The sequence below is a fragment of the Crocodylus porosus genome, unplaced genomic scaffold (assembly GCF_001723895.1).
Source record: "Crocodylus porosus isolate Cpor-Errol unplaced genomic scaffold, CroPor_comp1, whole genome shotgun sequence".
Classification (NCBI taxonomy): Eukaryota; Metazoa; Chordata; order Crocodylia; family Crocodylidae; genus Crocodylus; species Crocodylus porosus.
The window spans coordinates 118,089,859-118,101,962 of record NW_017728886.1 but is presented as its reverse complement, the minus strand read 5'-3'; the positions used below and the strand labels follow the sequence as shown (position 1 = coordinate 118,101,962).

The window sequence follows — 12,104 nt, the reverse complement described above, 5'->3', positions numbered from 1 at the left end:
TTCTTGAAAATGGGAACCACATTGGCCCTTTTCCAGTCCTCCGGGACTTGACCCGTGCGCCACGAGCGTTCAAATATTCCCGCCAGTGGCTCTGCAATGATGTCGGTCATGTGTTAGGCTACTATTCTTATCACATCCCATGACGTTATAGCCACTTTTCTTAAATTTAGACGATTTAGACACCTATTAAAGTGGTGGGGAGGCAACAGGATAAGATGGGATGGGATGGGATGGGACAGGACTGAACTGATTTTCAAAAGTTCCAAGCATCCAAACATTCACTGAGGGTAAGATTAGAAACATATAGTTGACAATTTTGGCATAGTAATCTGGTAAGTGTGCTAATTTGTAATGCCTTTCCCTCCGCCTGAAGCAGGGTTTTTGTACTCAAAAGCTTGCAAAGAACAATTTTTCCAACTATTTAGTTGGTCTAATATATCACATTTACCGAAATGACTTTGTCTGTCTAGTTTTTAATGACCCTCTGTTTTTGGAGAAAGAAACCAATTTTTTTTTCATCTTTGTGACATGTGCATCCTTTCCTCACCTAGCAACAATATCTATGACTAAGTGAGAGACTGTTAGAAAGCACAGGTGATATCCTGGCCTCATTGCAGTCAATGGCAGACTTTTTATTGGCTGCAGCAAGGCTGGGGTTTCACCCCAAAGGTTTATGGGTTGAGACACAGCCTTATCAAGCAACTAACAACAATCACGCTATTGAAATGCTCTAGCCAGACCTCCCATTCCTATATACATATGTAGAAAGAGGATAGTATGTTGAGATTTGAACATTTAACTTTAGTCACCACTAAAGTCCTATATCCAACATAATCAGGGAAATTTCCCTTGCAAACATTTGAGATCTATATTGTTGTGTGCATTATACTACACAACATGCCATTTACTTCTTCTAAAGTTCTCATGAAATACCCAGTACACCACAATATCTGAGTACCTTTCAAAAGTGCACTCCGCCACATGATTATCAACACTCACATGCAGTCCCCCTTTGTTCTCTTTTTCTCTCCCCACAGTAAGGCCACGAATCAATTACAGAGATTATTCTTTTTTATTAAAAACATATAGAATATGCACACTTGTATTTCTAGGGTATAACAAAGTATAAAAATTACGAAAGGTTTGCCTAGGGGCAATACTGATGAATAGAGCCCTGAAAAAATGCAAAGTTCTCCTTCCTTCAGTGAGCTTATGCAATGTATGGGCTCAATCAGAATTTTGCCTGGAATATTATGTTTGTTTAAAAGCAAATGATCTGACTGATAACATCAGAGCCATGTTGATTAAAGTGCATTTGATCATCAGGGTGGAACAGGGAAGCACTGAAAAATACTGCAATAATAGGAAGTCAGATGAAGCACAAATATTAATTCAAGGATGACCAGAACAGATTTTTAATACAGATTTGTAATACGAAACACTGTGTGTGAACTAATGGTATCCAACTGAAAAATCTAACTATAATGGTATTTTCATTCATATGTTGCTAGGAGTAAAATAGGTTAATCCACAATAATACTTTTTCTAGCAGTATAAGTCCATGAGCTAGGTTTTCCTCTCCCCCCTTACAAAACCTGAAACTATACATTTATTTAAGGTCTGAAAAATGCTGCTTTGGGTTCCACTGGTATTCAACAAGAAGAGCTACCGACATTTATAACACTGGGTAAGAGGCATTCAAAGTGTGATCTGGGCAAAGGAACATTCCCAGGAAAAAATCTCAGTGGAATTAGCCAACAGCAGAGATATTTTTCTCTTTCTAGGGTTCACATATAGATGTCAATCCAAGTTTACTGTTTCTATGTGTGTACAGGGATGTAGCAACATGGAATTATTATCACAGTTACAGTCTCAGACTCTAGATGAACACTTAAAGGACTATATCTATATGATAACTATCACTATATGATACTACACTGCTTTTTACAAATATGCAGGCATGTGGGAACTAACACTTTTCACTGTATGGTAACAGTAACTCTCCTAAGGCTGGAGAGAGTGCACGAAGGGATTGCCAGAGTTAGCATGGAAGATGCACCTGTTAAGAATGGCTTATTTATCAACATATGTTTGGTTGATACAAAAGGTTTCACTTGCTTGAGAGGAAGCTCCAGCTTCCAAAATTTGGGGGAATAAAGATTTGAGTGACTGCTCAATACCCTACTGTACCTCAAAGGCCTCTCTCATGCATATATTCATGCAGAAAAAGAGAAAACAGTTATAAAACCACACACTTGTGCTTCCAAATGCATAAAACCCACACGATTTGATTGTCACATCTCCAAAAAAAAGCCAAGCAGCAGCAGCAGTGTTATCTGGCAGCCGATCTTGCATTCATTTCACATTAATTAGTTACACAGATATAATGCACTGAGCATTTCAAAAGAAGACAGACTGGAAAAGAAAAACATGCATGTCTGGAGAGCAGAGAGGAAAGTCTGGAAAAAGTCACCCCAAGAGTGCCCATCAAAGAGATAAAAAGCAAATACATATTATTTTAAACATACGTTTAGGTATCAGCTTTGTTGATGCCGTTACATCTGCTTCACTGTAACAGACAGTTGGATCCATAATATCTCTGTCAGGAGGAGGGTAAGGTGGGGGTGGGGGAATCACTAACTGGGGTGGACCACGTGTGTTGCCTCTAGGAGGCTTTTGTGGAACCTGTCGTCCATTACCTACAGGGGGATCAATTAGCTAGTTACTTTATTGTTAATCCAGCTGTTGTAAAGTTTGCTTTAAAACACATACAGACATATGCATTCATTTCCCTCCTTTCTTTCCCCCTCCACACATAGATACACGTGCATATACATGCACGTGTGCGCGCGCGCACACACACACACACACACACACTCTATCTGGGTCTGATTCTGCTCTCACTCACCTCAGCATAAATAATAAAGGAACAGAGTGAGCTACTCTGGTAATACGTTTATGTGCATGAGATCAGAATAAGTCCTGGGATATACATGTATGAAGTCCCAATCTACCCAGGGCAATCAACAGAAACATCCACAAGTGTTTTGACAAGCGTAAGGAGTAAAGCATGTTGATTTAAAAATACCAAAGAGAAAATATCTTTTTCAGTTTTTTTTCTCTTTTGGAATTTTCTTCTCCTTTGGTCTGAAGGACCCCATGTATGTTCACATTATCACAGAATCATAGAAAATTAGGGTTGGAAGGAACCTCAGGAAATCATCTAGTCCAACCCTCTATTCAAAGCAGGACCATCCCCAGCTATATAATTCTAGCCAAGGCTTTGTCTAGCCAGGTCTTAAAAACCTCCAAGGATGGAGCTTCCACCACCTCTCTGGGTAACCTGTTCCAGTGTTTTACTAACCTCCTTGTGAGTTTTTCCTATCATCTAACCTTAACTTCCCTTGCTGTAACTTGAACTTGAGACCTTTGTTCCTTGTTCTGTCATTGTAGCTCAGGGGTGGACAATTATTTTGGGAAGAGGGCCACTTACCGAGTTTTGGCAAGCCATTGAGGGCTGCATGTGTAGCCCCGCCCATTGACAGGTGCCCCACCCCCTGGTTACCATCTTGGGACTGGAAGTTCTACCCCTTAACCCCTGACCTTTACCACCAGAAGTCCCTCCCCTTCCCCCCAAAGTACTTCTTTCAGCAAGGGGTTTTGCTATCTCTGAACCAGAAAAATACCAAATTACATTGTAAAAATCAAACGTACTACAATATTTATTAATTTAATTAAAAAATGTTTTTGTCCTCATTTACATGAGTTTGTGTAGTGTGCATAGAGGTGATAATATAATAGCTTAAAATGAAGTTTTACTCTTGTATATTGTGGGAGGGTGGGTATAGGTTTGTGGGTATGTGGGGTGTGGAGGAGGGTGTGTGGGGGCTTGTGGGGGGTGGATAGGTGTGGGTGTGTGTGTGTGGGGGCAATGGGTTTTGTGGGAGGGGTTGGACTAGCTGCTGCAGCTGTTTAGTTCTGCCACTGGCTTCCCCTGGGTCCTACTGCCCCTGGCTCCTATCAACTTTGACAGGCAGCACGGGGCAGAAATATTAATTTTCTAAATTTTTAGGGGCCCTGCGAGCTGGATAAAATGGCCTGGTGGGCCGGATCTGGCCTGCAGGCTGCATTTTGCCTGCCCCTGGTCTAGCTCCATCCTTTTGGAACCACCCTTCAGAGAGCTGAAGGCTGCTATTAAATCCCCTTCAGTCTTCTCTTCTCCATACTAAATAAGACAAGTTCCCTCAGTCTCTCTTAAGAAGTCATGTACACCATTCCCCTAACCATTTTCATTGCCTTCTAATGGACCCCGTCCGATTTGCTCACATCCTTTCTGTAGTGGGGGGCTCCTGTCCTAGACACAGTACATCAGATGCGTCTTGACCAGTGCTGAATAGAAGGGAATAATCACTTCTCTTGATCTGCTGGTAATGTCTGTACTAATGCAGCCCAGCATGCTGTTAGCCGTCTTTGCAACAAGGACACGCTAGCGGCTCATATTCAGCTTCTTGTCCATTCTAATCCCCAGCTCCTTTCCTGCAGAGCTGTTGCTTAGCCAGTCAATCCCCAGCTGGTACTGGCGCATGGGGTTGTTCCATCCTAAGTGCAGGCCTTTGCATTTCTCCTTATTGAACCTTATGAGATCTCTTTTGGTCCAGGCTTCCAATTTGTGGAGGTCTCTCTGAATCTAAGCCCTACCCTCCAGCATCCTGGTGACCTCAACAATGTTAAATAAAGCTGTCTCTTTTCCTATCTTCCTAAACAAAGGAAGAGAATGATGAAGGCACATGGATGCCAGATTCTAGTCCACCTATTAGGTGCAAAGTAGGTGCTTAAGTGTGATCCTTGTTCAAATCCCTAAAAATCTAATACATCTTCTTCTGTAACATACCATTTTCTGACCTTTAAGACTCAGTCACAAAAAGTGGTTAAGAGGAAGACCTACCCAGCTTCGGTATTAATAGTTTTTGAGGTACTAGAGTAGGGTAGTATAGCACACATTTAGGCACCTAAGTTCACTTGCATGTGTAACAGCTGCAATAGAATGTGGCCCTCGGTGTACAGTCTTTCATGGGTGTTTGTCATTTACATTATGGAAAGGCAGCTGCATTGTGTTAGTGGTTGAATGATGGTGCTTTTAGCTTATGTCAGAAAAAATTGGGCCCAGATCCTATTCCACCTCTAAGATTTACATGAAATCTCAGGGAAGACCTTCTAAGTGTAAGAACTATAGAAAAATGGAACAAGTTGTCAATGTCTCACCATGGTGAAACAGAACTGGTCTTTGGTGGTGGTGCACTGAAAGGAAGAGCTTTGTGCCTCCCTGGGCAGTATAGAAGAGCATTCCTAGCACAAGATATATGCTTTCAGGGCTAGCAGTGCCAAAAGTTTAGACATCTTTAAGAGATAGCAGAGGATATGGTGCTGAGATCCTTGGCTTTGGTGCTTATTTTGGCACTGTGCAAGCTAAAGAAGATAAACACATCTTTACACATGCTCTAGGGCTGGGTGGGGGGAGGATACTTTAATTAGAGTGGCTCTGAGAGCCACTTTAATGATCCCACAGCATCTCATGTATTCAGCATCCTAAACTTCAAAATGGTGGTGGGGGCGCTTTAACTAAAGCTCATCAAATGAGCTTTAGTTAATGTGTCCCCACTGCTATTTTGAAGTGCAGGAACACTGAATGCCCCTGAACACATGACATGTGGAGGCTGATGGAGCAAGGTGATTAGCATGCTCCAGCAGACTCAATTAATCAAGTCTGCTCTAATGCACTGCAATTATAGCATGTTGGAGTAGCATCCCCACACATCTATAGGTACCCAAAGTATATACTTATTATATTACTGCATGCAGAAGTAATTATCAGCAATGCCATGACCTGTGGTCAGTGGGTGATGAGTAAACCCAGAAAAGTTTGGTATACATGGAAGCCAGATCCATCTCTCCCTTTGGTGTATGAAACAAAAGGCGTGTGATTACTTACAGGTTTGGGTGTGAATAACACTCTGCATTCGTGATCTCACATGGGCCCTTATGCTTCCTGATCATGTCTCAAACCTTCTTCTGAGTATCTGGGAATGTTCAGCCTTAACTAAACCAGAGTTTACCAGGAATAATTTATGTCCAATTAATTTGCCAATGCCACTTAAACCTCTCCAAACGATTTATTTTTCGGACTACGTGATAGATAACGTATACTGTTATTACAAGGCCTTGTATGAATCAGTGTAGTACTGCAGATGAGCAGAAGCAAGAAGGGGGGAAGAGATTTAACTGAACCAGATTTTCCTAGAGTACACTTGGCTTCCAAAGTTTCACATAACGTCGTAATGCTTACAAGAATGCCATAGTCTGATGGCCCTTTTTGCTTGCTTTGAAAAAAAAGGACCAGAAAACTCTGGGGTTGATACAAGTGATTTAGTGCTAACTATTTAAAGTGACCAATTTGTCAGTTGAATGCTTGAATAGGATCTTTATGTTCTGATTCATGTGGTCAGAACAGGAGAACCCCATCATGCTGCTGTTTCCCCACCACATTCATGTCTCCTTTTGCCTTTTTCAGAGGTTTCTAGTAACTGTCTCAAAGAGAGACTGTTTTATCAGCCTTTACTAGCTTTGTAACTTTGTCTCCATGTCAATGGTGATAGTCATTTGGGATTGTAACAAAAATGACAAATGCAGGGGAGATTATAATAGGACATATTCTCTGTCAGTGTAAATTGGTAAAGCTCCATTAACATCAATGATGCTATAGCAATTCACAACAGATTAGTCTATCCAACAAATAGTCACTTATATAGCAGGGGACAGACATGAGTGGTAACCTTCCAGAGACTTAACACAAAATTAACATCTGCCTAAAGTTAAAACACCTTATGCCATCAATAAGAAACTAGTGGTTATCAGAAATGGCACTGGAAGTGGCAGACTGTGGCATCAGCCACAGTTAACAGAGAGCTATTTTTCTGAAAACTACTATGTTATACCGAGCAGGAATAACATCTCCATAGAGGGTTTAAATAAGAGATGTCAGTGGAGTCAAACATGTCACAGGATAATGGACTCCTGCTGCTATATAAATGCTGAGACATTAAATGTGAAGCATTTACTGAAAATAAATGTTGAAACCAAGCCAAGAGGTTTCTTTCTAAACTGAAAGGCATTTGTAATGTAAGCAATTATATATGACAAGGTGTTCACTTAGGGTATCATATCTGCATGTCTTGGGTGCTTTGTGAAACATGAGGTCAAAGACATGACCTAGAGCATACTGAGTGCATTATGGCACTTTAAAACTGATTCTCTTAATGTACTGGATAATGAGTTCTAATATGTGAGGCTATTATCTCATATCTTTCAGGAACCCATCAGAAAACCACTTTGCCTGCTAAAGGCATAATCTTACTGTCCTCACTCAGGTAAAACTTCCATCACATTAAGAGAGAGTTTTCATTGCATCAGGACTGAAGTATGGGGGGAGTACTTCTCGTTTTCTCTGGGTGAGTAAATGTGATGTATAACATAAAACTGCAAACTTGGTCTTCTTTAGCTTTGTATGGAATTTCTTGCAGAACATGCCAGCTTCATTCTCATACTGATTACTTAAATTCTCTGTTAATGGAGATTAGGCTCAAATTGGACTGAAGAGAGAATGTGACTTTACTGAATATGGTCAACTGCTGTTAGACTGTCACAGAACTAACAAAAAAGAGACTGTGCAACAGTCTGAAGCCTTTGCAAACTGAGGGACATCTCAGTTAATGTACAGCATCAAGGCTCCATTGAAGGGAACAGAGGTATATGATACTGCAGACCTGCTGAAGACCTGCCCATGTTCCTAGAAGTCAGACCCATGAATTCAAATGCCATTCTATGACTGACATTGGCAGGGATGGTGATCTTCAAATCCACATTAGCTTCACTTTTCTTCTGCTGGTAAAGCTCCCACTGACTTTAAGTAGACAAGAGAAGAGCTCAGACTAAATGCTTCTGAAAAAATGTTTTTAATTCTGTATTAAAAAAACACCTAGCGGTACTATTAGCTTTTATTCTTCTATGAACACCTGAAAGTGTTGACAAGTCACAAAATGTGGCACTTATTTCCAGACTTTCGTTCTGCATGTTAAATATATGCCCAGATTATATAATTTCCAATGAATGGGATACAGAGTTATGAAATCTTCAAACAGTGAAGCAGTCCACATATAATGCATGCACTGGATTGGAGAGAGTAGAAAAGAAGGGCACTTACCGACTGTGCTCTTTCTCTTGTCTTCCTTTTCTTCTGTCCTATTTGGCATGGCAGGAGTTGGAGTTGGGGGTGGAGGCGCACGTCTCTTTTTTTTCTGCAGATCATTCTGCGATGATGCCCCTTGTAAAATCTAGTAAGACAAGAATGAAAAATCCACACTAAGGCATTTACTTGCATAATTGGGAACAAAAATGCACAGCTCATCATGCAGTCTCTTTGTTTAGTAATGGGCACTTGACCAAATAGTATCAAGATAGATGTGGCAGCAATAGTAAGTCTGGTATGTAAGCTCACACATTGTGTATATTTTGTATATTTTCTAATCAGAGATGTGTTCTGCCCAACTGAATGTGCATAAAAAGCCTGATCCAAAGCCCATCAGTGTCTTTCCAGTGGCTCTTATGAATTTTGGATTATGACAAGGGAGGAAGGAGGAGAGAAGCACTAGATCCTACCCAGGAAAGGTAAGTGATCCAGCTACCTGTACCTTTGGTTTGGTTGACGGTTTGTTTGTTTGGTGGGTGTGTGCTCTGAGAAGCTGGGAGTAAGTGTTGAGTGACTGTTGATTCTCACCTCCATCCTTGAAAAGGTCTTTGAAAAGATTATGAAGAATCATATTTGTGGCAGTCCAGTTGGAAAAATAGTGTAGCTGGGAAACCAGCACAGATTCATAGCAGGTAGATCATGCCTGACCAATCTGGTTTTGTTTTATGACAGGATCACAAAACACTCAGATGCAGGAATAGAGGTGTAGGTCATTTTCTTAGACTTTAGCAAGGCCTTTGATATGGTATCTCATTCCATTATCATAAATAAATGAAGAGGCTGTGACACAGATGTTTACATGGTCCAGTGGGTGACAAATTGGCTTAGTGGTTGCACCCAGAGAGTGGTAGTAGACGGGTCGGTACTGACCTGGAAGGATGTGGGTAGTGGGATCCCTCATCAGTATCTTCATCAGTGACTTGGATGTGGGTGTCAAGTGTACTCTAAGTTTGTGGATAATACTAAATTGCAGGGTGAAGTGCACACTCTGGAGGGTAGGGAATGATTGTAGGCAGACCTGGACAGGTTAGAAAAGTGGGCAGTACCTAATAGGATGCAGTACAACAAGGACAAGCGAAGAGTGCTGCACCTAGGGTGCAAAAATATCCAGCACACCTACTGGCTGGGGAATGATCGTCTCAGCAGCACAGAAGCAGAAAGGGATCTCGGAGTCATAGGTGGACTCCAGGATGAACATGAGTTGTCAGTGTGACGAAATCATGAGCCAAGCTAACCGCACTTTATCATGCATCAGCAGATGCATGACAAACAGAACCAAGGAGGTGATACTTCCCCTGTATGAGGCATTGGTCAGACCACAGTTGGAGTACTGTATCCAGTTTTGGGTGCTGTACTTCAAGAAGGATGTTGATAGACTCTAGAGGGTCCAGAGGGGGGGCTACTCATATAGTTAGAGGCTTACAGGACAAGCCCTATGAGGAGAGGCTGAGGGGCCTGGACCTCTTCAGACTTTACAACAGAAGGCTGAAAGGTGATCTTGTGGCTGCCTACAAATTGATTAGCGGGGTGCAGCAAGGGATTGGAGATGCTCTGTTCACCAGGGCACCTCTTGGGGTAACATGGAACAATGGTCACAAACTGACAGAGACCAGATTTAGGCTAGATATCAGGGAAAACGTCTTCATGGTAAGGGTGGCCAAAATTTGGAATAGGTTTCCAAGGGGAGTGGTGCTCTCCCCTACCTTGGGGGTCTTTAAGAGAAGACTGGATAGGCATCTGGATAGGCACTCTTTCCTGTGTAGGCAGGGGGTCAGATTCAATGATCTATTGAGGTCCTTTCTGATCCTAGCATCTATGAGTTTATGACACAATCCTCCAAGTGCAGTGCCTGATGACATCTGATTTTCCTTAATTTCTCTCTCAAATTCATGTAAATTCAGAGTAAGCTGGTAAGCCAACAGAGTGAGAGGAAGAATCAGATCGCAAGCCCTAACTTACACATAGGCATGGAAATGTGTAGGGCTCCTAGGGTAGGGTCTAGGCAGGGCTACTGCCCATTTGCAACTCATTCAGACACATATGGTTGTGCTGATTTTGTTGATCAAGGCAACATACAAATAGGTTAGCTGTGTCTTGCATGCATTTTTACATCTTTTAACAGCAAAAACGATAATTTTATGCCAATGACTCAAGATTAGACAGATAGCATTGCATTTCCTGCAGATTACTGGAACATGGTTCTGTTTCTCTCTTTTGGGGGAAGAAAACTTCTGAGAAAACTGGAGAAGCTGTTGTATGTTCATCTTTTATAATCTGGGTGGCACTAATAATACTAGCCTGAGCCAGGTTTGAAGTAGGTAGGAAATGAAAACCTCCCCCACCACAGAGCTCTGCACAACCAATCAATGTTCAATTGAAACACAGCTGCTATGCCTGCTATGAGACTATTAGCATGCTGAACTATCTGGTGATTTTTCAGTAAAATGACAAGTTACTCAAGTCTAAATGATGATGATGAGGATGATGACAATGATGTCATACAGGCCTATTTTATTTCCTCAGGGATAGGATAAAATAAAACCAGGAACAGGCAAAAGATACTTCCTTGGCATAAAAGTAACTATGACCAAATGTAACCATGATTAGAAAACTTCCATCAGAACAAGTCTGAGAGCAACCAGGGACAAACAGGGACAACAAACAGAGCAGTTTGCAAGGAGTTGGCAGGTCAGTTTACCATCTCCCCTCTTCTAAGGTAAGTTATTTCTTTAATTATGAATAACTAACCTAGATATTTAGCATAAGCTGCTAAAACTCAACAGTTCAATCAATACCTAAGTCCCTACAGACCAGAGCAATTGGGGAATTCACCAGGGAGTTCGCAGTAGCTCACTGGCTGCATGGTAACAAGGCACAATGTGCTAAGTGAACATTTGCAGGGCACATTTCTTCTCATGTACCATGCTGCTCTTGCAATATATATACTGTGTAGGCTAGCAACAGTAAGTTACTGAGGAGATGGAAGACAAGTTGAATCAATGGACCTTGGATGGAAAGCAAGACTCAAAAAGAAGATTACAAACTGAAAGAAAATAGGTATCCTCACCTCATACTTCCAACAGAATTGACACAGGCTATAGAAGACTCAGAAAACTAGTTATGATTGTAATAACAAAAATGAAGATTTGAATGAGTGACTCTGACAAATAAAATAGTTCGGCCAACGCGATAATAAACTGCAGCCTGGGTTTTCTCCATCTGCCATTATGATGCGGTAACTTAACAAAGGATGAAAAATTGCCACTATAATGAAAAAGTACCTAAAAAGTTTTTTTTCCACCATGTGTTGTCATCTCCTGAAAGCCTCATGAGCCTTCCATGCCTCCTGGAGTGGCCTTTGGTGAAAGACAGTCCACCAAGACAAGATAGCCTACTGGTCTATGAAAGAAGTAAAAACTGATAAATCTTCCTGTTGTGGAGGAGTCAACTATCACCAAGAAGGATGTTTTTGAAATTGCAGCAAGCCTGCAAAACTTGGCACTGGATCAGATTCAGTTACTGGCAAATGTACCTGAAATGTGCACATCACATGGTGGCATGAATATACCAAGAGGTTCTTGAAGGAAATCAAGCAGGTGGTGGAAACTTTGATTAGGACAAATGCATCATAACACTTATCTAATGTGGGAATGTGGTTAGGCAAATCAATCTGAAGCTTGTAAATGAAATGGAAACAAAACAAAATAACCTGACACAGAGCACATGGACAAATATTTTGGACTGAATCAACTTCTAAAGATAGAACCCATGAAGAAACAAAAGAATGACTGCTAAGACTTTT

At 41.3% G+C, this 12,104-nt stretch overlaps 1 protein-coding gene across 6 annotated transcripts in view; it reads right to left on the bottom strand.

Annotated features, from left to right (window-relative positions):
* The window catches only part of COBL (cordon-bleu WH2 repeat protein), a 186,994-nt gene that overhangs the window by 67,089 nt on the left and 107,801 nt on the right, over positions 1–12,104 (bottom strand). For 5 of the 6 annotated variants that reach the window (XM_019540888.1, XM_019540897.1, XM_019540905.1 and 2 more), the window contains 2 exons: positions 8,258–8,387; positions 2,529–2,699 (listed from right to left, as the gene is read on the bottom strand). In XM_019540888.1, the coding sequence (XP_019396433.1) occupies positions 2,529–2,699; positions 8,258–8,387 (301 nt within the window). The remainder of the gene's footprint in view (positions 1–2,528; positions 2,700–8,257; positions 8,388–12,104) is intronic. The other variant, XM_019540913.1, reaches the window with a different exon arrangement.